This window comes from Cornus florida, unplaced genomic scaffold (genome assembly GCF_030987335.1).
Source record: "Cornus florida cultivar Cherokee Brave unplaced genomic scaffold, ASM3098733v1 CherokeeBrave_3.0.0_Hap2_Chr09, whole genome shotgun sequence".
Classification (NCBI taxonomy): Eukaryota; Viridiplantae; Streptophyta; class Magnoliopsida; order Cornales; family Cornaceae; genus Cornus; species Cornus florida.
Genome location: NW_026775579.1, coordinates 78,948,260 through 78,975,257, shown reverse-complemented (window position 1 = coordinate 78,975,257; position 26,998 = coordinate 78,948,260). Strand labels below are relative to the sequence as shown.

Sequence of the window (26,998 nt, the reverse complement as noted above, 5' to 3'; positions counted from 1 at the left end):
TTTGTTAATTTTTATTTTTCATCTTTTAATTGTAAACAATGTAGTGAATCCATTAAAGAAGGTTATTACTGTAGAAACCATTGTAAAACTTTATTATGTCATGACTGTTATTCAAAATACGAGAATTAGCAAGAAAATAAACTACTTAAATCCATAAATTCAATATATAAACCATCTAGTCTAATCCAATTTCCAGTAACCTTATAATTTAAGAAAAAATTAGTTCAAAACATCTGCTATGTTAGATATTGGAGTATCTAAAAGCATAATTCAAAAGCATTTAGTACCATATGAATCATTAATAAAATTAAACTATAATGTTAATATAAGTCAGTATAATAATAAAAAAACTTTCAATAACTCATTGCATTCAAAATATTCCTATATTAATTAACAATGAAAAATTTATTTTATCACAAACCTATGTAGTTAATAATATTCCTAGTACTTATGATTTTATTTTAGGATTAAATTTTATAAATTCACTCACTAGAAGATTCATGTATACCCCTACGGGTTTACAGTTTTTTAAAAAATAAACATTTATTCCATCCAACTCTCTTTATATTCCTCAAAAAGAAAAAGGAGCTATTACGTATGTCAATACTTTACCCATGACAGAAGAAACTACAGAAAACTTATTTATGTAACTAAATTTTTAGAAAATGTTTCTGAAGTATTAATGTTTCTCAGTCATTTAGATGAACCAAAGATTTTCCTTAATAATAAAACTATACTAAAAAATCCTAAATTAAATATAGATAATCTTTTAAGACTAGCTGAAACCATTGAGATTTTAGAAGAAGATCACCAGAAATACTGGTATAAAAATAAAATCGAAGCAAAATTGAATATAATAAATCCTTTCATAACTATAAAAACTCAAGATAATCCTCATACCCTTGATGATCAAGAAGAGTTCCAAAGACAGATTAAAGAACTTTTATTATTAAAGGTGATAAGAAAAAGTAATAATAGAAATAGGAGTTCAGCTTTTATGGTAAAAAATCATGCAGAGATAAAGAGGAGAAAAGCTCGTATGGTCATCAACTATAAAAGATTAAATGATAACACTTATGATGACAGCTATAAAATCCCTGATAAAGATGTTTTAATAAATAGAATACAAGATAGAAATTGATTTTCTAAATTTGACTGTAAATCAGGATTTTGGCAAATCCTTATGGCTGACAAATCCATTAAATAGACTGCATTCACATGTCCTGAAGGACATTATGAATGGTTTGTTATGTCTTTTGGATTAAAAAACGTACCACAAGAATTCCAACGAAAAATGGATACCACATTTTATAAACATTCAAAATTATGTTGTGTTTACATAGATGATATTCTAATCTTCAGTCAAACTAAAAAGGAACATAGAAAACATCTTGAAACTATACTAAACGAATTTAGAACGCAAGGACTCATTATAAGTAGTAAAAAAATGATATTAGAAAAACAAGAAATCAAATTCTCACACTTATTCATAAAAGGAGGAAAAGTAGAATTACAATCACATATTGTTCAAAAGATTTTAAATTTTCCTGATAAATTAGAAGAAACTAAGTTATTACAAGCATTCTTGGGATTATTAAATTACGGTCGTAATTTTATTCCAAAATTAGGACAATTAGTATGACCATTATACTCTAAATTAGGAAAAAATGGTCAAAAATATTTTAATACTCAAGACATAGAACTAGTTAAGAAAATTAAATCTTTAGTTACTCAGTTAGAATCTTTATAACTCCCATTTGAAAATAGTTACAAAATAATTCAAACAGACGCATCAGCACAAGGATGGGTAGATTTACTTTTTCAGGGACCTACAAAAGAATCTTCTCGAGAAGAAAAACAAATTTGTCGCCATGCATGTGGAACCTTTAATAAAGCACAATCTATTCTACCATTAAAAGATCTAAAAAAATTAGGAGTAATTAACTCTATTGAAAAATTTCAGATATTGCTCAATAAAGAATTTCTTATAAGAATAGATTGTGATAATATAGTTAAATTTGCAAACAAAACAAAACAACAGCGGATGTCTACAAAAAGATGGATTTTATTTATTGACTGTATTACATGAAGAGGTTTTAAACCCATATTTGAACATGTCAAAGGAAAAGATAATTATTTAGCAGATATTCTATCTCGCTTACTAATTGATTGTTAAATTTTACAAGTATGGAAAAGAGTAACAACAGCATCTATAGCCTTATACCAGGCACTTCTAACCCGATTTTGATTGTCCAAAACCCAGCTCTGCAGTTCCAAGATAGACATAATCTTTTTCCAGATCAAAAACTTATTTTAGATAATCTTTGGTTTAAAAGAAATGAGCCCGATAGATCCATCGTTAGAAATTTAAATATCTTAAGTGAATATTTTGTAATATCTAATCAAGCATATCATAATCTCCAGCAAGAACACCAGATTCTCATCTCTCATTTTAAAAAGTTAAATTTTGCTTATCAAAATGCAACAGCAAACCCCACAGCTGAACTAACATTTTCTGAACAGATACTAATGAAGATGAAAGTCTTCAGAAAGTTCAAATTCTGCAAGTACAAACCAAGTATGCCAATCTATTACCTATCTTCTCTCCAACTTACAGAGAAATCCTTAGACAACAAGTCAAGCTTTTCCTGAAGACATAAAAGAACTAATCCTTGAAGAAGCAAAGTCTGATGGATTCAAAGAATAGGTTGATGTCCAAAACTACCTCAGAAACAACAGTCTACCCAAAGGATCTCATTACCATTATCCTTCCCTACGCCTTGTACAAAATTATGACATTCCTTCCATAGTTTTGTTAGATATAGACCTTGTTTTTTATTGTTCCATTGATATCACCAGAAAGACATGCTTCTCAACAAAAACCATATGTTGCTCCGCAAGTAAACCCCTAGAATTAGGAATAGTCAATAGCATTACCATACCCAAAGATATGCCTTTAGAAGTTTTAGAAAGTTTTAATTTTCCGATCGCTTAAACCAAGCCATTTTTTTTTCAACAATCTCATTGGCACTAAAACTACATGCCAAAAAGTCCAATTCTCCATCAAATCCATAGCACTCCCCCATAATGGGTAAAAGATGGAGCTGTAATTCTTGGACAACATAGGATCTATATTAATTCAGAACCAGTTAAAGTTCAAAACCAGTTACAACACACCGATCTTGTGTTAATGATTTTCATAACCATATAGAACTAGCAACATTTGACCATTTAATGTACTATAAAGCTTACCGATAGCTTAACCCAAGTTATAATTATGGTTTCAGATTTCTAGATCATAATATTAATATGGAGAATTTTATCAAAACCAGAATCCCATATGTCATCAAATATCCCCCAAAAATTGAAATCTTACCAGAAGTTACTGCTATAATTGATATGGAAGCAGAATGCGTCAGAAGACTACATACTCAGTTAGATAATTTGTCAGATGGAAACAACAGCTCACCAGATAGCATTGAAGAAATGAATCTATTTAATATGCTAGAAGTATAATGATTTCACCAGAAGAATCCAGAAAGCACTCCAGAGTTAAAAGGTCCATAATAGGTTTTACTTTCAAGGACCAGTTGTAGATAAGAATCCACCGAAAGCATATTTTGAAGCCACAAATTTCTAAAAGACAACAGTTTAAAGATAAGGGTGTCCCGCAATAATTCAATGAACCTTATCTCCAAAGCATCTTATATCTCAGCCATCTATTTAGTGTAACGACCCACTCCACCACATAGTATGATATTTTCCGCTTTTGGCCTGAGCCCGCACGGTTTTGATCTTGGACTTCCTTCTAAAAGGCCTCATACCAATAGGAGATGACACACTTACATATAAGCACTTCACATTTCCTTTACCCAGGCGATGTACACCCATAGCTCGCCAGTGTGGTAGCCTGTCAGTGTCTCTCGCACCTACCCACGGCACACTCGCACACAAGGTCATCACAATCCAGCCCCCTTGGAGGCCCGACATCCCCGTCGACATACTTCCGGCTGGGTTAGGATCTGATACCATTTATAACGACCCACTCCACCACATGGTCTGATATTGTCCGCTTTGGGCCTGAACCCACACGGTTTTGCTATTGGGTTTCACCCCAAAAGGCCTCATACCAATTTAAGATAACACACTTATATATAAGCACTTCACCTTTCCTCTACCTAGACAATGTAGGACTTGTGCACCCATAGCTCGCCAGTGTGCTAGCCTAACAGTGTCTCTCACACCCGCCCACAAGGTCATCACATAGAGGAAAGGTGAAGTGTTTATATGTAAGTGTGTCATCTTCAATTGGTATGAGGCCTTTTGGGGTAAAGGCCAAGAGCAAAACCGTGCGGCCTCAGGCCCAAAGCAAACAATATCATACCATGTGGTGGAGTGGGTCGTTACAAATGGTATCAGAGCCTAACCCAGCCAGAAATGTGCCTGACGAGGACGTCGGGCCTCCAAAGGGGGTGGATTGTGATGACCTTGTAGGCGGGTCTGCCGTGGGCGGGTGCGAGAGACACTGACAGGCTACCACACTGGCGAGCTACGGGTGCACAGTCCCACATCGCCTGATTAAAGGAAAGGTGAAGTGTTTATATGTAAGTGTGCCATCTCCAATTGGTATGAGGCCTTTTGTGGTGAAGCCCAAGATCAAAACCGTGCGAGCTCAGGCCCAAAGTGGACAATATCATACCATGTGGTGGAGCGGGTCGTTACAAATGGTATCATAGCCTGACCCAGCCGGAAGTATGCCGACAGGGACGTTGGGCCTCCAAGGGGGGTGGATTGTGATGACCTTGTGTACGGGTGTACTGTGGGCAGGTGCGAGAGACACTGACAAGCTACCACACTGGTGAACTACGGGTGCACAAGTCCCACATCATCTAGGAAAGGAAAAGGTGAAGTGCTTATATGTAAGTGTGATTTCTAATTGGTATGAGGCCTTTTGGGGTGAAGCCCAAGAGCAAAACCATACGGGCTCAGGCCTAAAGCGGACAATATCATACCATGTGGTGGAGTGGGTCGTTACAAATGGTATCAGAGCCTGACCCAGCCGGAAGTGTACCGACGGGGACGTCAGGCCTCCAAGGGGGGTGGATTGTGATGACCTTGTGGGCGGGTGTGCCGTGGGCGGGTATAACGACCCACTCCATCACATGATATGATATTGTCAGCTTTGGGCCTGAACCCACACGGTGTTGCCCTTGGGCTTTACCCCAAAAGGCCTCATACCAATTGGAGATGACATACTTACATATAAGCACTTCACCTTTCCTCTACCCATGCGATGCTGGACTGTGCACCCGTAACTCGCCAGTGTGGTAGCCTGACAATGTTTCTCGCACCCGCCTACGGCACACCCGCCCACAAGGTCATCACAATCCACCCCGCTTGGAGGCCCGACGTCCCCATCGGCACACTTCCGGCTGGGTTAGGCTCTGATACCATTTGTAACGACCCACTCCACCACATGGTATGATATTGTCCGCTTTGGGCCTGATCCCGCACGGTTTTGCTCTTGAACTCACTCCAAAAGGCCTCATACCAATTGGAGATCACACTTACATATAAGCACTTCACCTTTCCCTTTCCTAGATAATGTGGGACTTGTACACCCGTAACTCGCCAGTGTGATAGCCTGTCAGTGTTTTTCGCACCTGCCCATGGCATACCCGCACACAAAGTCATCACAATCTACCCCTCTTGGAGGCCCGACGTCCCCGTCGGCACACTTCTGGTTGGGTCAGGCTCTGATACCATTTGTAATGACCCGTTCCACCACATGGTATGATATTGTCCCCTTTGGGCCTGAGCCCGCACGGTTTTGATCTTGGGTTTCACCCCAAAAAGCCTTAAACCAATTGGAGATGACACACTTACATATAAGCACTTCACCTTTCTTTTACCCAGGCGATATGGGACTGTGCACCCGTAACTCGCCAGTATGGTAGCCTGTCAGTGTCTCTCGCACCCGCCCACGGCACACCCGCCTACAAGGTCATCACAATCCACCCCCTTGGAGGCCCGACGTCCTCGTCAGCACACTTCCAACTAGGTTAGGCTTTGATACCATTTGTAACGACCTACTCCGCCACATGGTATGATATTGTCCGCTTTAGGCCTGAGCCTGCACGATTTTGATCTTGAGCTTCACCCCAAAAGGCCTCATACCAATTAGAGATAACACACTTACATAGAAGCACTTTACCTTTCCTTTACCCAGGCGATGTGGGACTGTGCACCCGTAACTCGCTAGTGTGGTAGCCTGTCCTTGTCTCTCGCACCTGTCCACGGTACACCCGCCTACAAAGTCATCATAATCCACCCCCCTTGGAAGCCCGAAGTCCTCGTCTGCACACTTCCGGCTGGGTCAGGCTCTAATACCATTTGTAACGACTCACTCCACCACATGGTATGATATTGTCCGCTTTGGGCCTTAGCCCACACGGTTTTGATCTTGGACTTTACTCTAAAAGGCCTCATACCAATTGAAGTGACACACTTACATATAAGCATTTCACCTTTCTCTCTCCCAGGCGATGTGGGACTTATGCACCCGTAGCTCGCCAGTGTGGTAACCTGACAGTGTCTCTCGCACCTGCCCATAGCACACCCGCCCAAAAGGTCATCACATTTAGCATCTGCAATCTCAAACGTTAATCCATCTCTCAAATCACTCTATAAAAGTAGGCCTTCAGCTCAAAAGAAGATCGTCGAGTTTTAGTAATATCGAGTTTAGAGCAATCAAGTTAGAGCCATCAAGTCTTAGTATTCCAGCCTTCAGCTTCCTAGTGTGTTTTCTTTTGTGATTTCCTTCAGTGTGTTTTCTTTTGTAAAATATTGTGTGAGAGTATATCCATGTATAAATAGTGTGTATCCATGTATATATTTCCCATGAAATAAATCATCCAGTTTGCTCTTATTCAAAAATTCATTTTCCTTATTTAGTATTTTCAGTACTTCCGGGCAAAAAATTTCAGTCGACAAAAAGATCAAATATATAGATTTTATTTAGCCAAACAGTACAGATCCTAGAATTTTCTTGAATCCAACCAATACAAGCAACCTTAGTTTTAATTTAGCAATTTCTTCTATGAATTGACTCGAACTGTTTGCTTGTTGGCCCGTTCTTGCAGGTGTTCAGGCGTTTTTATAGGGCGTTATCAGAGCGTTATCAGGTTCGGCAGTCATTTCTGTGATTTAATTGTTAAAGTTATCTCTATGTTATTGCATGTTTCTATCTTGGATGCGTTCAATTTAATTTTAGTGTCAGAGCTATACTGTTTCGTTAAATTTAATTTATATATAAGATCTTTTGTCTAAAGAAGTCTATAAGTCTATATTAATCTACTGTAAAATTTTAATTAATTGTGAAAAACTTAAAAATTTCAAAAAATATTAAATAGTTTGTTCAAGAATCTTTTTATATATTTATTTCATGTTTTAAGGCTTTTATGTTATAAGAGTATATTGTTTTGGGTCATTATAGTAATATAGTTTGTTGTGTGGTCCAAAATAGAAAATAAGTTCATTTTATAGAAATAAGTTGTGTGGTCCTTCCATGTTTGTATAATAGTTTGTGTGGTCCTCCCATTTTATTGTTGTTTCAAGACTTTGACCTCATTATATTGTAGTATTTGGGCCTTAAGCCCATGTATTGGTAAAAATCCCTATATCAAAAGCAGTGAGCTATATAGTGACAGTTAGAAGAGAAAATAAAAATACGAGGAAGGGGAATAAAAAAGATAAGCAATTTTCTCTCTAAACTTTTATTGAATTCAAATACAGGTGAGGGGTTTTATATTATAAATTTTATGTTGAAAGTTTATTATTTAATTTTTTTTAGTAGTAATTAATCCAATTAACTGTTCCAGTATATATATCATCTATTGTATATTTTTACTTGATTAAAAGGTTGTTTTGTATGAATTGATACCATGATTATTTTATTGTAATTGTGAAGTTGGCGATTAAAGATTTGTGGTTAGAAGTTTAGTTACAATTATATGTAAAGTGTGGGATTTAATATAGTGGTGATAATTATTATTTAATTATAGTTAGTAATTAATATAACATGGTTGTAATAGACAAGGAGAATGAGACGGAAGGTACGACAGTATGGAAGGATAAATAAACAATTTCAAAAGTAGACAAGGTGAGTGTACTCACTGGAAATTTTACACTTGAAAGTGTTAATTGAAGTATTGAGGATGTTTATATAAAATGAGAGTGCTGATATAATGTGAATATATTATATAAGGTCCATACTCTGGCCTGAAAGGAGAGTACTATATATATATATATATATATATATATAGTACTCTTCTTCTAGGCTAGAGTTGTAATTTATATATATATATATATATATATATATATATATATGTATGTATGTATAAGGTCCATACTCTGGCTTGGAAGAAGAGTAATATATCTATATATAAGGTCCATACTCTGGCCTGAAATGAGAGTAATATATATATATATATATATATATATATAAGGTCCATACTTTGGCCTGAAATGAGAGTAATATATATCTATAGTACTCTCTTTCTAGGCTAGAGTATGGACATTATATAATAATGTATATAATGTACATAATGTACATACTCTAGTCTAGAAGGAGCGTACTATATCATATAAGGTTCATACGCTGGCCTAGAAGGAGAGTACTATATTTTAATACCTGTAAAGCTAAAAGTTATATGTAAATGAAGTTTAATTGAGGTTATCAGATAATATTTATTTATATTACTCTGATATAGTGGTGTTGCATTCACCGGGTTTTAAACTCACTCTTTCCATATCTATATTTTTTATGTTCAAAGTTTAGTTGCCACTGCCAAGTCGATCTAGAGTCTTGGGTGTAAATGGGGGAAAGGAACAACATAAAGTCTTTTATATAAAATGTAATTATGGTAGTAAAATTTGGTAGTATAACTTGTAAGTAACAGTTTAGTTTTGTTAGAACTCATATATTGGGCTTATAGTTGTTTTTAATTATAAACTGTTAAGTAAGAACTCTGATGTATAATGACGTCAAGTATGTATATAAGGTTAATGCAGATGGTTAGATGCATTTCAATTATTCAATTTCTTAAATAGTGTAAATTGGATTGAAGTGTGTCAAAAGTGGACTATTATTTTGGAACAGATGAAGTATGTCAAAAGCTAAACAATCGGATAATATAATTAATTATACTAAGATTATATAAGAATAATCAAACGTATGACTTAAGATTATTGGGTGTGAAAGCAAAAGAATTAATGTGCAAAAGTTTAGAGGAGGTTGGCATGACTTATAATTAAGTTTACTGACGAAGATGTCTATGTTAAATGAACCATTAGTTTTTTATTTTTTCTCCTTCTCAATATTTAAAGACAAGGTCATGATATGGTTGATTCTAAGTCCTTCTTCGCCCAGTCTTTTCATCTTGGTACCATCCCAATTATAATGTATATATAATATATAGAGCGATGCTAATCACAGTCGCCCCCGCGACTGTGGAATCTCAGTCGCTAGTTTAGGGATTGAGGCTGTATTTTTTTTTCCAATAATTAATTACTATTTTTCTCTAACTTCCTTTTGGATCTCTTATTATATATAATTATTATACTAGCCTCCTAACTGAGAGAAACTTCAAAAACCTCCACGGTTCCATCTCATTTTAAAATTTATTTTTTACAAAATTCCAAAAATTAATTACTATTTTTATGCTAACTTCCTTTTGGGTCTCTCATTATATATAATTACTATACTAGCCTCCTAACTGAGAAACCATATCTTAATGTTTATACAAAAGTCCATATCTTAATGTTTAAAGTTCAAATCTGAATTTTTTCAGATTCGTGTTCTTTGTATTCAAAGTATTGCTTAGATTTTTCGGATTAAAAAAATAAAAATAAAAATTATCATAAAATAAAAAGAAAAAAGTACTATAAATTTTTTTTCAGATTATACTTTTTTTTTCATCTGATTTTATTTTTTTTATTTGAAAAACAACCAAATACTTAGAAACAGAGAATAGGGATCTGAAAAAAACAGATCATTTTAGAGAGAGAACCAGATTATATTACTTTTTTCACTGGTTTCTCAGTTAGGAGGCTAGTATAGTAATTATATATAATGAGAGACCCAAAAGGAAGTTAGCATAAAAATAGTAATTAATTATTGGAATTTTGTAAAAAAATAAGATTTTAAAGTGAGATGGAACGTAGAGGTTTCCGAAGTTTTTAGTTAGGAAGCTAGTATAGTAATTATATATAATGAGAGACCCAAAAGGAAGTTAGCAGAAAGATAGTAATTAATTATTAAGAAAGAAAATATATGCGTCGACTCCTAAACTAGCGACTGAGATTTTACAATCGCGGGGGCGACTGTGATTAGTATCCCTTTTATATAAAAAAATAATAAATAGTTTGAAAGTCAACGACATTGTCATTCCCTATTTATGTAAAAATGGTCGAATTCATTCAACTTTTGAATGTTACATCACGACTTAAGTCATACAGAGTGAAAACGAAAGAGCGACAATATATAAGTCACATACAGTGAGAATAAGTGTGAGAACGCACTCAGGTGAGAGCGGTGCCCAACGAAAAGAATTGTGTGACTTAAATCATGATTATTAAATATTATATTGGGAAAGGAAAGAAAGAGATCATTTTTAATACTTACCTAATAAAAAAAATAAACAAATTGACTTAATATATATTTAAGCCATTGCTAAATACCATTGACCTAATTGTTGCTAATGCATGAGCACTAAAATTGAGAATCATTTAAAATATAATTAGCTTTTTTCTTGTGACCGAAGCCATTATATATATATATATATATATATATATATTAGCATAATGTCAAATACGGCAGCACAGTGCAACAAGTCATGCAGATTTAATTTTTTAATCGTTAATGAGTCCTCCATTGGCTTTCTCAATGCTTTGAGTGTGACCAAAATTCTTATTCATGCACGCATTTATTTGTCTATTAGCTTGAATCTTTTACATTTTAATTTTATAGTCAAAAAAATCACACGTTTAAATTTGTTTTTTTTCTTGGTCACGAAGACAAAATGGGGACCTACTCAAAGTGACAGGAAATAAATCCGAGAGGCTGCGCACCCAATTTCAAACTTAATTTTTTTCAAATTTGTCCTAGGTTAATTTGTCCTAGCTACCATTGATAGCGGAGTTCGGCTTATTAGTTCCTTAATTATAAGACACAATTTTTGACATCGGACATTATTGGTCACCTAATTGATAAAATGTTCAATTTTTTTAATTGGATGTATTTGTATTTAAATTTCTCTCCCCTTAATTTATCAAGATAAAAATAAATAAATAAAAAATTATCTGTGAAAAATGTTAGCCACAGTTACTTACTATACAGTCTGTACAAATGACTCTCAATTTAAAGAAGATATCGTGTATTCATTTAATAAATAAATAAAAAATACGTATTTTATCAAATTCTGAATTAATAAATTGAAAATAATAATACATAATCTCTCTATGTGCGACTTTATTAATATTTTAACTCTATTGTGAAAAATAAATAAATATTATTGAAAATCGTTTTAAATATGTTATAGTATATTACTTTCTTATTTTAATTGTCATGGGATTTTTTTACTCCTTTTTTAATATAATAAGTATATATTAATATAATTTTTTATTATTAAACATTTTTATTTACAAGATTTAACTATGTAATACAAAAAACATCTCTTTGTTGATAACACATTAGGTCATTAATGAGCATAAAATGATAATATTATTGTACTATTTTTATTTTATATTTATTAATTTTTTTTTTGAATTATTATAATATTTAAAAATATGGATTTTATGGTCATATGTACAATCAACTTTTAATTATACAAACATTTCCTACTATCAATTTTAAAGCATTATTTCTCGATACATGTCTTCTAAATTGATGGTGCTATTAGTAATTCTATGAAAGAAGGACACTTTTTTTTATGGAGATTGATGAACATTTAACTACTTGATGATGCTATTAGTAATTTTATTGAAGTAGAATGACACTTATTTTATGAAGATTGATTAACGTTTAGGCTTCATTTGTTTAGATGTAAAATATTTTTCAAAAAATATATATATATTTTTTCTGGTATTTAGTTGTTGTAAAATATTTGAAGAAAAAACTATTAAAATTTAACAAAAATAATTTACTCGTCAATTTTTGACAAATTATTTTACACGCCATGTTCTATGGACTCACTCTCAACCTAAACTTTCGCCAAATACTGTACGATTTAAAAGGAAAAAACCCGTAATTGTCATGGTTGATGGATTTACGAAATCTTCCTTCTTGTATACATTGCAAATCTAAATAGAATTTCATAAGTTACTCAAAACAATCAACTTAATAAAAAAAAAAAATTAGAACTTTCTTTACAATCTCCCTCTCTAGTTTGTTGATTTATTTTGTGGTTACTCCTCCCCTCTCTTTGCTATTTTTAGGAGTGTGTGTGTGTGTGTGTGTGTATATATATATATATAAGCATGTTCCAATAATCCAAAGCTGTTTACTTCAATTGATGCTAACACTATTTCTCTGACAAAATACCAAGAGTGATTGAATTAAGCATGTTCCAATAATCCAAACCTGTTTACTTCAATTGATGCTAACAGTATGATTCCGAGTGAACAACCATAATAGTATATGTCACTTCGGTGAGAATGCATATATATATATCACTCTTGGTATTTTGTCAAATCAATGATTCCGAGTGAACAACCATAATAGTATATGTCACTTCGGTGAGAATGCATATATATATATCACTCTTGGTATTTTGTCAGGGAAATACTGTTAGCATCAATTGAAGTAAACAGTTTTGGATTATTGGAACATGCTTAATTCAATCACTCTTGGTATTTTGTCGGAGAATCTTCATGGAGCACTAATATCAACTCTCTTCTCGAAAATCAGATTAATTGAGGCCATTCATTTTGCACCAACACCGTGAGTTGTATATTAAACGTGAAATACACGTTTGCATAAATGAATCAGGGTGCAAAAATGAAGCATAGCATATGCTCCTATAATATTTACCTGCTATCAAAAATCGATATATATATATATATATAAAATAGTGTTTTGACATACCAAAAACTCGTGCTTCATGATCTTATCACGTGAACTTCCCATCTGTACCAAATTGCCAATAACACAAATATGGTGGTTTTCGTAAGTTCACATAAGACTAATAATTTTCAAGAGACCAGTTTAATTCATAGCCACACTACACTAAATAAAAGTCAATCACTTGAAGTGAACATAACCATATCCTTGATTATGTAACATATTATTTACACAATTTTGTTTCAAAACTGTTAGCTGTGCAATTTATTCATTAAATATTTTAATTAGGAACACAATGGAAGCAACAAGATGACTTTTGAATTGGTCCCAAACAAAAATTATGCTACTTAAATGGACCAAAGAAAGAGCTGAAGATTGTGAATCAATTACCAGAACTTGTACTTTCACACAACGTTCCACTCAAATATCACACAGATGAAAGAATTTCTACAATGGATCCTCATGGCACCCTTAGCCGCTTTCTCCCCCTGTGAGTGGCGCCACTGTGATTAGCACTTTTGTGCGCGAATTTGGATGTCTTAGTCACTCTAATGTCATGAACTGTGCTGCCGTGATGGCCATGCCTAATGGGATTTCTCTTGTTCACATAAACTGAGTCCCCACTGATCCCTACCCGAATCCGGTGACTCCTAGGCCTCAAAGACCTCCTCAAATGGTCTCCTCTGTAGTCCCTTAGTGATCTTCTTCTGTCCTTCACGTGTCTAGATAAACGGTGATGTGAAGAAAAGCTTCCTTGTTCACTAGTGCCTGTGTCAAACTCTCTGGCACGCCTTCTGTGTTTCCGGTGTATTTGCTTAAGCATTCGAAGCTTGTAACAAAGGAAAGTGCAGCAGTAGTCACACACGGAGAAGTAGATAGCGAAAAATGCCCATGTTGATTTGCAGAGTGTCCGGCCAACGCATTGGCAAATGCCCAATTTGTATAAAAGATAGAAGAATAAGAGAACTGCACAATGTCAAAGCAAGCAAGTCCTAAATCAGTAGATAGAGCATGCCGAGAATGGTACTGACTATTTTGCTCTTAATGCACTAAAAGAAAGGATTGTTGGGTCGAGTTCGGATTCTCAACCATCGAGCATTGGTGCTGCAGTGTTTTTTAATGCACTTAAATCCATTTTCAACACATTTATTCCTAAATGAGTTAAGCATACAGGGAATGGTACAGACTATTTTGCTCACAATTCTATGAAAGAAAGGATTATCAAGTCGAGTTCAGATCCTCTACTATTAAGCATTGGGGCTGCAACGTTTTTCAATGCACTTAAATCTATTTTTAACACATTTATTTTACATTTGAATTGTTGAAATTATGTTAAAATAGTGTTGAAAATGGATTTAAGTATGTTGAAACACGCTACAGCAGGGAGTCTGGATCCTCTGCTGTAGCGTTTTTCAACATAGTTAAATCCATTTTCAACACAGTTTCAACGGTTCAAATGTAAAATAAATGTGTTGAAAATGGATATAATTGCTATTCCAATTCAAGCATACCATTACTAACAACTTTTACTTGTAAAGCACTTTTCATTATGATTTTTTGTCCTTCATGTAGAGCATTGGTGCTGCAGCGTTTTTCAACGTACTTAAATCTGTTTTCAACACATTTATTTTACATTTGAACTGTTGAAACTGTGTTGAAAAACGCTACAACAGAGGATCGAGACTCTATCGAGTCTTATTCCAATTCAAACATACCATTACTAATAACTTCTACTTGTAAAGCATTTTTCATTATGTATAAATTTGATGCCAAAGTCTGATGGTGTTAGTGAAATCAAAATCACAATTCTTGACTCTTTCTATGGAAAATATAGGTTATGAATTTATGATTTAGTAGTAATGAATATTTTGTGGAGAGAACAGAATACGGTCCTAATAAATCCATGTTATGTTGGGAGTAAAATTAGGGCTTTTGGAGTAGGAAAGTGAACCACTACAAAAGTGCAACCTGTGAAATAAAAATGGAACTCACCAAAGTAGAATAGAGCTGATACCGCGGCCAACTTGAGCAGATTGGCAATGCAGAAATTGTCGATATAGCATATGAAATCCCATGTCGATCCACATACTGAACTGAACAACCATGTAAATCGAAAAGGTTTCAGAACACACAGTGTGAATGTTTGTATGTGTGTGTATACACAGATTTCACACACTGAATGCAATGGTTATAAAAAACCAAGGACTAAATTTCAATAAAATGCCCTCAAGATTACAATGTTAGGAATGGTCATCCCATACACCCTGAAATTGGGGCACATATTCATATCAAAGTTGTGCTTGATTAAACCACATTAAGTTGTACAAATTTCACAAGAACAAAACCATGAACTAAATTTATATAAAATGAACTCAGTATTCACACATATTTGGGTGAAACCCTATGATAATGATCGAAAAATTACGCTTACCTGCAAGACTTTCCAGCAAGAAAATCGAGTGGAGAACCAAATAAGTTCCCAATGACATGAGCAAGTCCCGAAAAGAATGAGGCGATTATGTTTCCCATCAAGTCAAATTGGGTGACTGATTTAAGCAGTGCCAAACAACTGCTTGAAGATTTCCCAAAGAGGGTGATTTTTGTTCTCTTTAATTCTCACACCTACAATGAAAATAAAAATAAACTATCATCCTCTGCCCATGTGCATGCTATATAATTGGAAAATAACATAGCACTGAACTAGTATTCCAATAACTTATTTTTCTATGAAAATAAATAAATGTTTACATACACACATACAACAATGAAATCTGAAACTAATAAACTTTGTATAAATTGAAAATTAGTAGTTTTCTTCCGCATTGCAATTTGCTTCTTAAACTCAAAACCAATGTGGCAATCAACAAAGGGTTTCTTGTGATATATATATATATATATATATATATTTACATGTTATTTTACATTTGCAATGTATGAAATATTTTCCAACACATTTGGCTTTTTTTCATCAGGGTACATGTGAATCGACCATAATTTGACCACCAATCACAAGTATATCTTAAATTCAATGCATATTCTAGTTCAATGGGTAAAAAAATCAGCATAAGTTTTAAGATAAAAACTCATATACAATATGTGTATATATATCAATAAAAAGCAAGCACACAAAAAATGCACCGGCACACAGTCACACACACACACACACACAGAAGGAGAGATGTACTCGTTTGAAGGAATGGGATGAAAGGCCAGAACTATTTCACTGCGGATTACAGAGAGAAGGGCGTCTCATTCCAGCGTTTGAAAATTAACCGACACTCACACCCATATACATACACACAGTGAATATACACATACATATACTACCTATTGTGTGTGTATAACATTTGTGTGATTGTCCGCTTCAAAAAGGTCCAGAATGTAAAACATTGGGTCAAAGAGTGAAGTCGAAAATATGGGCTCGTTTCCAAGCCCACGTTGGACCTTTGTCACTTGCAGGCCCAAGCCACTCGTACCAGGAGAAACCTGTGATGACATTCATTAGGGGTGTTAAAAAAATCCGATAAATCGAAAAATCAGACCAGACCGGACTAAACTAGGCAGTTTGGGCTAGTTGTATAGTGGTTTGGTCCGGTCTTGAATTCAAAATTATAAAATCGTAATTTTTCTGCTCGGTCCCGGTTTTGGGTCCTGTTATGATAGCTAAGAACTTCAAACATTAGTTATTCCGTACTTGATTCCTCTTGTTCTTTGAAATTTTGAGTTTATTTTTTTTTCTTTTCCCAGTACCACGTAAATGGTAAACAGGGAATGCTGTATTATTTTTCTTGTGGTCATCTAGTCACTGTCTGTTTGTTTCTTCCACCGTGGCCTAATATTATTGATAATGCATATGTGATTGTCATCTCGTCACTATCGGTTCCCTAATGTATTATTGATAATGCATATGTGATTGTCATCTAGTCACTATCAGTTCCCTAAAGATTTTGTTTTTAAAAAATAAAATAAAAATGAAATCAACTTAAACCAACAAACCAAATCGGTCGCAGTCTGGTTTGGTTTGATTCCATCGGCATTATGGTTCGGTCTATTTTCAAAAATAGTGGAATCGTTATAAATGGTTTGGTCCAAAAAAACTCCTAATCTAATCCAAACCGGACCGTGTGCATCCGTAATCCACAATCCATTATAAAAATCTCCAATTCTTTTGTCTTTTTTTTTAATTATTATTTAAATTTTCAGAATATATAATCGAAAGAATTCATTCTGAGCTTCTTATTGTTTAAATAAATCATATATATATCACCCTTTTCATACCAAATTTGGATTTCTGAACTCTTAGAAATAAATCCCTAATGTAGCCCTTATTTACTAGAACTTCTTATTGTTTAAATAAATCATATATATATCACCCTTTTTGGATTTAGTATGACCAACCAATGAAAATCCACGTCGTTAGCTTCCCAACCCACAATCATAGACTTGTTTGTTTCAGTATAAAGCCAATAATTTCAGGTTATGAGAGAATAGTGATAATTCAAAAATTAGGAAAACTATAATGTGAAAACTGTAATTTATTCTCAGAGTTATTGAAAACTGTTCTCAAGAAATTGAAGCAAACAAACCCTTTATCCAGATCAATTCAAGCCAACTTAATGCTCTTTTGTGTTTTAGGGAGGGATAGGCCAATGCGTTAAGCGAGCAACTGCAAAATAACAAACCACACACAGTAGTCGAATCCAATCACACACAGTTTGCTTTGTTGAGGCTTGAGAAACATCAAGATGAGTCTGCAAATGCATTAATTTAACATCGGATCCAAATTTCCACAAATTCAACTTAATGACCATGAAATAAAACTACATAAACCCGTTCTTAAATATTCATTGCATTACATCAATGTAAAGGACCAGAAATACGGGCCCTTGTCACCCGTTCAACGCTAACAAGTCCCGCCTTCACCCGCTGTCTACGAGAAAGAGAGGAAATATCCAAAATGGGAATATAAAACGATGGGCTTCCAGCTCTTCTAGAAAGTGGTTAGTCCATTCTTCCCTTCAATATCCTCTCTGTTACTTCGGTTGGTGTACTGCAATTCAAGCAAAGAAACAGACTTACACATTGGCACATTGTCAATGGCATACGAAAAACATGGATACCAAACCCCATGAACGCTTCTATAAATGTTTGACCAAACATGAGATTCAAAAGTTGTCATCAACGTAAACAATTGTAGAGTTTGAACTCAACAACAAAATGGAGAAAAAGAAAATGACAGACCAAGAAGAAGAAATGGGTGGCAGGTGGTTAAGAAGAAAAATGTAGCTGATTTCCTTGGGAAATTTGCTGGCTGTTCGTGCAGCATTCATCTCTTGCTAATTAGATTTTTCCTCTGTTTTTTTACATCTTCCCATCAACCAACATAAGCATAACACAACATCTCCAGAGACTAATAAAAAAATCAAAAAGACCAAAGAGAGCTATTCTCTTACGCTCTTGCACTTGCATTCTTCTATTAGTTACACAGTTAATAAAGAAAAATAATGTATCCAGAAACTAAATTATTCTATGTGAAGAAAAGAGTACCAAAGAAGAGGTTGTGAATTCAAGTCTCACAAGATAGATTATCATATTTATTTACCCCAAATAAAAATAATAATAAAAAATAAAGAAAGAAAGAAAGGAGTACTAAAAGGCTTACACAACGTAGACATGTCCTCCCCAACCACTCAAACAGTCACGATCTACTGATGATAACAGGGCTTGAGATATGGTCTCAAACAATTCTTCAGGTTCCTGTTCATAGTTAAGACAACAGAATTATAGTAGAGCAACGAACAGCACAAAGATTTCAAATAAATCAAGTATAGAAAGTGGAACAATATATTAGGTAACAAAAAAAATTTAAACTCTTAGCTTTTAGGCGTTTAAAAAAATAAAAATAAAAATAAATAAAAAACCCTAGAATAACTTAATTCTCGAAATAGAAAAAACCATAACAGAACATGCAACCTGGCGTGTAAATTACTAACATACCCCTATACTACAATCTAATAATGCAACTGTTTGGGACTTGCTTTCCTCATCTTGTTACTTGTGCACCAAGATGGAATAAAAGCTTCCATGATGATAAAAGCTTAAAGTCCCAAAAAGTGGGAAATGACTTCAATGCCTACGAATCATCCAAGATTTTAGATTGTGCATCTTATTGTCCTTCAATTTACCTCCCCTTTTATTATATCATGTATTAAAAGATGCAACTTGACTACTTATTTGTATAACTTATATAATGAGAAAAGGAATGACCGACATTTACAAGGCAATGAATGATAAGCTGTCAAAAAACCACATGCCCAATAAAGAAAACATGGCTGAGATAAAGATGGAGAAATAGACATGTCATGGAACATGACAGGATAAAATTGCAATATATGTGTTCATGAAATTTAGAATAGCATTAACCAAGGAAAAATTGACACAGACCACCAGTGGAAAAAATACTTTCTAATGGGGATAGCTGAGAAAAGGAAATTGAGATGTCTGGTCACTATAAAGAAAGGATAAAATTAGTCAATACGTGCTCTTGAAAAGTTATAGATGGAACCAAGGTTTATGAGAATAGTGGCCTTCCACAATATTTAATCCTTAAATGTATCTGCATGTCTTTAGGAGCTATTAATACAAGTTCATATTGGCCCCTTATGCTTCTTATAAGTTTTGGATTTTACTATCTTTTCCATATTCAGTTTTGCAGCAACAGTCTATCTAAACCGTCATACATCAACAGATCCTCAAGTATCTGAGCAAATTTTTTCACAAACTTTAATCTGAAAATAATTCAAGAAGGAATATCATGACAAACCATGTCCGGCTTGAACATTGCCTCACATGCACCATAAAGAGACTCTGACGCAGTGCCAGCAACAACAAAATCTTTAGCAAGCTCTCTGCATTTAGAAAGATGAAAGAAGTAATAAATAAGTTAAATAACAATAATAAGTACTGCAATAAATTTGCTGTTTTATCAGCCAATACTACAAAATAAAATTGATGAAGACTCCAGATTGCACATTGATCCTAAGCAAGGCTCCAGATTGCTTAACATGAGATCAAACCTTGAAAATGAGTGTGCTTGAACATGTGAAGAGATAATGTCAAAAGACAATTTCTGATTTCAGGAAGAGCAAGAAGACACGTAATATAAGAATTCACCAATAAATATATATATATGTGTGTGTGTGTGTGTGTGTGTGTGTTATAACTGCTGTTGAAGATGTTTCAGACCACATGAACTTTTTTGGACATGCCATAGAGAGAGGAGAGATTGAAATTGGTTGTTGAGTCTTTTCCTCCTCCTTTTTTTAGGTAGAGGCATTAACATGTATTTCCCTCTATTCATTTATAACAAGCCATAGAATCACAATATCTAGAAAGCATGGAAAGGGAAAAGAATTCGTGTCCGACACGGACACGCCATGGATATGTGTCCAACACGCGTGTCCCGTTCTTGGGTATTTTTTTTTTTTTAAAGTAAGGCACTTGGGGATTTTAAGAAAGTTTTAGAAAGAAAGCTAGGTTAAAGTGTAAATATGAGGAGTTGTTTAATAGCTTTCAGTAATATGATCGTCGTTACATAATTACTTAAAAGTTGGTGTTTCATAAAACAACTTTATATTAAACAATCAGATATTATGTTTAAATTTTAGTCCAAAGGTTTAAACTCTTACACGATCATTTTTTACTCTCTTGTTCTCCCACCAACCAAGCTTTGCTACTGGTGGATGGTCTCTCTCCCTCCTCTTTCTCCTCTTTTCTCCCTTCTTTGTCCTCCTCTTTTCTTTCTTCTCTTCTTATTCTTCTTATTCACAAGCCCTAGATACTTTTTATTTTTATTTTTTCACAACAAAATTATTTTTGTCTCTCTTTTTCCTTTTTCCCCGTCTCCATGAATTTTTTCTCTTCTATGGACTCTTACTAAGCCCTAATTCTTTTTCTGAAAAAACCCTAATCCTCTTTGTTTCTTTGTTTTCTTCTCTTTCTATCATTTCTCTTTTTCCCGGCAAAGCACAAATTTTTTTTCATTATTAGGTTGATAAAATATTATATTACTCTTAATTTCTTAAAGTACAATATCATATATATATATATATATATATATATATATATATATATACATACACACTTGTATATTTATTATTCGTCATGTCGCCGCCGTGTCCGTGTCCTAATTTTTTACGATTTTCTGTGTTGCCATGTCCGTGTCTGTGTCGTATCCATGTGTCGTGTCGTATCGATGTCCCGTATCCATTTACGTGCTTCTTAGCACAATATTTTATCAGAAGCATGATATTGTATTCAATTAGGGAATAAAGCTATTCATCTAAAAGAAAGGACAAGTTAATTACTACCAAGGGTTGTAGTCTAGTGGTACTTCCTCACCTTCAAAGTAGAAGGTTGAAGGTTCAAATCCTCATGGGGATAAAATGGGTGTGTAAGATTCAGCTAGGAAAAAAAAAACAAGTTATTTCAAATGGACAGATCGCAAAGGGTTTAAGTGTGTCAAGCATCAGAAAAACCATTATCGAGTCTGTCGAAATAGTATTGTATCATAAAAGACAGGAACAACAATTCTCTTTCATGCCATTACTTAGTTCATCAATTCATAATATTGAAGAAGTTAAGAAAGAAGATAAAAAAAAATAAATTTTTTAAACTTTCATGACATCAATATAAGAAGTAATTGATGTGATATGCATTTGATATTCAAATCTGGTATAATAGCAATGTTTTGTTTCATAACTTCTTTAGACTACAATAAATCTCAATGAATTAAGTTCTACGAAAAAATTATTCATAATTTCAGACCTTGATACATATTTCCAAGTGATGTATATTTGAATTTTACTGGAAGTTGAAAGAGTCAAATGAGCACAATCACTAGAGAGCAACCTTATTCCACACACATTCAAGAAGTATGGCGGTTGACATAGACAGGTAACTGTCAGAACATGATTAGACTATTTAATGGCCATTAGTACCACGAAGATGATCCGATGATATTACGCGAGGCAATTAGCAAATTATTTTAAAAGGAAAGTGACCACACACAGATACAGAAAGAAAAGAAATAAAAAATAATTAAATACCAAAAGAATAAGAGTTCAGTGGAGGGCTGTAGCATTAAATACTACTGTAGGAACTAAGAAGCAAGGACATGATACGCCACAAATACACCAACACGTCAAATTCTAAAAAAGTAGGACACGGATAAGGCGTGGAACGACAAATAAAAATATAAGTTTTCATTTATATATCTATTGAATAAGGCAATTATAGAACTTTAATTAATTTATAATTTCTATACTTAAGTTACATAAGTTAGAATATTAAGATATTCAAATATAAAAATATATTATATATAATATTACTCTCCTTTCTTGTCATTATAGTTATGTTTTTGTTCATTACATATTATGACATGTGTTTACTGTCAAATAGCAGAGAAGACCGCCACAACAACTAGCACAACGTATAGAAAGGGGGACAAGCCACTAGAATCTAGCCAGTATCTAGGCATGAGTGGAACACCGTCCAAAAAATTAGCAAAAATATGAGGGTTATCCCTTATAAAAAATATATATATATTTGTTTTCACAACCGTCACGTGTTTGTTTTATATAAGATGAAATTGTTCGAATGTCCGGAAGGTGTTGACCATGTGTCAGAGAGGTGTCGGCCAAGTGTCCAAAATAATTAAAATTATTTTAAAATTATAGACACGGCCATTTAGTGTCGTTCACGTCTCCAATAGTGTCCATGAAGTGTAGGTGTCCAACACTGTGTCGGACACGGCACCTTCGAAGAAGTGTCCGTGCTTCTTATACTAGAATAACTTTATGCGACTGAAGTGATAGGGACAAATATAAGAAGTTGCTTAAAATATAATCAAACACCAATATAGACAACTTATAGCCCATGAGCACACGTAAGACATTCATAGCTTGAAAGTTCTAATTTTTCAATCTGGGAAAAAAGTTCTCAATGTAGAATATCTAACCAGAGTTTTATATAACCTCCTTCAATAGAAAATCTTCATAGTGAAATAACCCTTTCTATATCCAGCAAAGATCATCAAATTCAGTACTATATCTACTTAAAGTCCACAAACAATTCTAGAAATCAATTCCTAGAAAACAGAACTGACAAAACAACTAAGAGATGCTCAACAATACACAAGTACAAAATCAAAGATCCAGAGGAATTATGTTACAACAGTAATACAAAAGAAACTTATAAACAAGAAATAAAAGGTAGAAAACTGGAAATTTTATATGTCAACTGGTAAGTTCATGCCTCATGCCATTGTATTGTGTTCAGAATCAAGAATTATTGATTTGACGCATGCATTATGCATTCTCCGCTTACATATCAAAACAACGAAGCTCAATTAGACGTACAATGCGTAATTGCAACCAAATTACTTTCCATTTCAGGTAATTGTCACACCAAAAATAAAACTTGACGCTGCCAGGAATCCTAGGTGTCTTGATAATTCTAAAATAAAGGGAAAAAGAAGGCAGAATAAAATAAACTTACTTGGCTCCGATTGAGTCCATTGTGCAAATGAAGGGCTTGTCTTCATCTCCCAATCCAGCAATCACAGGCTGGACAAAATACGGACCAAACCTACACATAAAAAAAGATTTATACGTTGATATATACGCACTCGGTCTAATATAATGTAATTTTATTGAACCAAAAGTTTTTTAAACAAGTCAAACGAAGCAGGGTGATGATGAAAAAAGATTATTTTCTCCCTAGTTAAAGATCATTAAGAAAAACAGAAAAGTAAAAATAACACAAAAGAAGCACCTTAATGTTACACAATAATAGAACTTGTCGGTTTTGAAATTACAATCTCGAAATAGAAAGCAAGTCAAGAAATAAAAAAACAAATATTGAATGAAAATGAAATCAACAAAACTTTATGAGTTGCCTGATACAATGGGGTTGCATGAACTTTATGCTCACCTCAGTAAATGCTAACAATAGTATTGACCATATGACAAAGGTAAGCTTATTTTCTAGATAATTCCCTTTTTGACACAAAATATTTTCAAAATTGTTTCTTTAGTAGTGATGTTCAACGAATGGGAATTTTGTTGCTGCCGGATCTAGATTGAAGGATTGCAATCCAATACCATGGGAAACAAAAGCAGCATAGAATATATGAGACTCACAAGTCCTCTACACTACATCAGCCATGTATTGTGACATGCTCCTCCAAGTCATCTCACGATATTCATGCAGTCATGAGTTTACAGTAAAGCAAATAACTGCTTTGGCCTCAAAATGCACCAAGGACCATAATTAACAACTCGCTAACGTGTCAAGTCCTGGATCTTGATGTCAACTGTTGAAATTAAACATTTTATATTCCCTCAATTCACATTATTCTTGAACTTCTCAGACGTACAAAAATAATAATAATATTAATACAATTTTTGCCCTCTAGAACATGGGTTTATAAAGTTGGGCAAAAACGTGCTAAAAAAATTTAATGATATTGCTGAGGAAAACAAGGATGGTAAACACAACGACCGTGCACTAAAGAATGGAATGACTGAGAACAAAAATGATGACGCAAAGAGTGGACTTAACTCTAATTGCCTACAACAATGCTAAAGGTCAAAATGATGTTAACAGTGAAAATACTAATGATGGAGTTCATTTTCATATTAGTTCTTAAAACTTGAGTTTTATGTAATGAGTTAGTTGTCATGATAACACACGTCAGATACAATGTTACAATCAGTAATCCATTATATCTAATGAAATATGTGTTACTTGTATCCAATTTTCCTATTAGGTGTTTGATGTTGCTCGGTAATCTCTTTATTTGAAATTTTAGTGCTTCTTATTGTTGTGTTTTAAGGCCCTCGGCCCATACAGAATGTTGATGCTAATTGATACCAAGATTGTGTTGACATAACCATGCCCAGATATCCATATCTAGCTCTTTTCTGGACATGCTTGGATCCTCATGTTCAAACAAAATCATTTTATGAGGCATCTTAAATTAGCTTATGTGCTATGTTACATATTGTATACTCGTGTGAGTGTAAATCTTGAATATCCAATAATACACACACACACTGAGAGAGAGAATGAGAGGCTATCAGGGCAATTTCGTTTTAAACCAAACTGAGATTCATTAACGCAAATCAAATATGGCACCTATATGTGTTTAATAAATTTGTGTATATGGACTAACTGAAGAAAGGTACTTGCCCGAGCTACTAGAGAATTGTAGTCCACAATCTTCATTTGAATAAAGTATAAATTAGTGCGCAATCATAGAAACGGGTTTTAGCAAAAGTAAAATTTCCCAAGTTTGTTTCATGAGCACTAATATGACCTAACATGGTATTACCCAAGCACAAAATATCTCAAAAATCATGACTTTGTCAACCGAACCCATCTTCCAAAACCAAAAAACAAATGAGTTAGAACTTAGCAACCCATGACAAACAAGTTCCTACCACTATGTTTGGTAGCATGGAGTTAGTTCCTTGGAATTGAAATTGGAGAAAAAATAGTTCAAACTCACAAGCTAGGTTTCACAGACTGAGCCATACAGATTTACAATAACAATAAAACCGTTTAATTTAAGGCAAACATGAAGAAGTTAGTAACTCAAACACACACAACAACTGTATCTACAAACCTCTTTTCATAAAGAATAGCAGAAACAAGGCTGGCAAAAGTTTCAGGCTTCATATCCCTCTCTTCTCGAAGTTCATACAGCTTATGCCTAAACACGAGCCGTTGATACCTTCATAAAAATTAAACAACACCAAATTGAGAGACAAACATGAAAATTAAATATACCTATATATATCTATATATCGTTTTTATGAATACAAAAATCAAACAATTAGTTACAGGGTTTGAGCGTCGGTGGCGAGTCCAGCGAGACCGATGAACAGCTTGTCATGAAGCTTGTAAATTTTCTGAAAATCAGTGGCGATCGTCTGAAGCTGAACGCCGAAACGGCGATCGCTGGCGATGGCGAAGCAGTTCTTCCCAACCATCGCCACCAGGGCACTTCCATTGTATTCGAAGATCTGCAAATCAAACAAATATATATATAAGCATGTGTAGTTTGATCCAAACAAACCAAATTAGGGTTTTGAACAATCGATACAGACAGATATATATCTATATATATTTAGAGAGAGGGTAGAAGAACGTACCGACATTGTAGAGCGAGATTAATGGATATTTAGAGTGAGATTTGGGGAAAGGAAGTGATTCAGAGACAACAACAAAAGAAGAATAGAGTTTCTTTTTGCTGTGTGATTGCTTTTGGAGCGAGTGTTGGCTTGGGCGAGAAGAAGCGTTTGGTTAACCGGTCCGGTTTATTTTTAAACCCCTTAAGACCGGTTTAGTCTAGTCTTTTCCAAACCGGTTGGTCTTTCTGCCTTTTTTTTGTTTTTTGTTTTTTTTCTTTTTTCTTTTCTTTTCTTTCTTAGTTCAGTACGGAGTAGTTTATAGTACTGTAGTTTCTAATAATGTGGCTTACTTTGAGTAATTTCAATCCTAAACAGGACAAATCTTTTTATTAGTATAATTAAAATTTGGATTAAAACTTCTAATATTATCTTACTTAAAATTTTATTTGGTCTATGTATCGAACCTTGGTGTTGTTATTATTATTTTTTAAGACTAAGTCCATTAAATCCTCACTACTTTAATTTTTTTATCATACACCCTCAACCTACTTTAAAAAAATCCCACCACTATAAAATTTGATTACATTGTCCAATACTATTAATTATTGAATGCCGTTAAAGAAGCGTGTGATGCTCACTTGTGCCATCAAAACCTATTTAATGACTAAAGTACCCCTGATAC

General features: G+C 33.9%; 2 protein-coding genes across 2 annotated transcripts; both read right to left on the bottom strand.

Annotated features, from left to right (window-relative positions):
• Positions 1-13,312: 13,312 nt before the first annotated feature.
• LOC132273368 (protein HAPLESS 2) lies at positions 13,313-16,403 on the bottom strand. The gene is made up of 4 exons (XM_059774329.1): positions 16,305-16,403; positions 15,552-15,742; positions 15,113-15,213; positions 13,313-14,086 (listed from the first exon to the last, which is right to left on the bottom strand). Exons 2-4 carry the CDS (start codon positions 15,647-15,649, stop codon positions 13,581-13,583), a joined length of 705 nt encoding a protein of 234 aa, XP_059630312.1. The 5' UTR covers positions 15,650-15,742; positions 16,305-16,403; the 3' UTR covers positions 13,313-13,580.
• Positions 16,404-17,856: 1,453 nt separating this feature from the next.
• Positions 17,857-26,483, bottom strand: LOC132274516 (proteasome subunit beta type-3-A). The gene is made up of 7 exons (XM_059775808.1): positions 26,338-26,483; positions 26,027-26,208; positions 25,809-25,916; positions 23,678-23,767; positions 19,944-20,028; positions 18,783-18,877; positions 17,857-18,170 (listed from the first exon to the last, which is right to left on the bottom strand). The coding sequence occupies exons 1-7, from the start codon at positions 26,341-26,343 to the stop codon at positions 18,122-18,124; spliced, it is 615 nt and encodes a 204-aa protein (XP_059631791.1). The 5' UTR covers positions 26,344-26,483; the 3' UTR covers positions 17,857-18,121.
• Positions 26,484-26,998: the final 515 nt, after the last annotated feature.

What these genes read in the sequence shown, in the direction of transcription:
- LOC132274516 (XM_059775808.1), bottom strand. An exon ending in GCTATTCTTTATGAAAAGAG is followed by an intron (nt 23,768 to 25,808) that starts GTTTGTAGATAC and finishes TTTTATGTGTAG; the next exon opens with GTTTGGTCCGTATTTTGTCC. An exon ending in GGAGGACATGTCTACGTTGT is followed by an intron (nt 18,171 to 18,782) that starts GTAAGCCTTTTA and finishes CTTGAATTGCAG; the next exon opens with TACACCAACCGAAGTAACAG.
- LOC132273368 (XM_059774329.1), bottom strand. Translation starts at nt 15,649, where the DNA reads ATGGGAAACATAATCGCCTCATTCTTTTCGGGACTTGCTCATGTCATT. An exon ending in CTTGCTGGAAAGTCTTGCAG is followed by an intron (nt 15,214 to 15,551) that starts GTAAGCGTAATT and finishes ATGGTTGTTCAG; the next exon opens with TTCAGTATGTGGATCGACAT. An exon ending in ATCAGCTCTATTCTACTTTG is followed by an intron (nt 14,087 to 15,112) that starts GTGAGTTCCATT and finishes GACATTGTGCAG; the next exon opens with TTCTCTTATTCTTCTATCTT.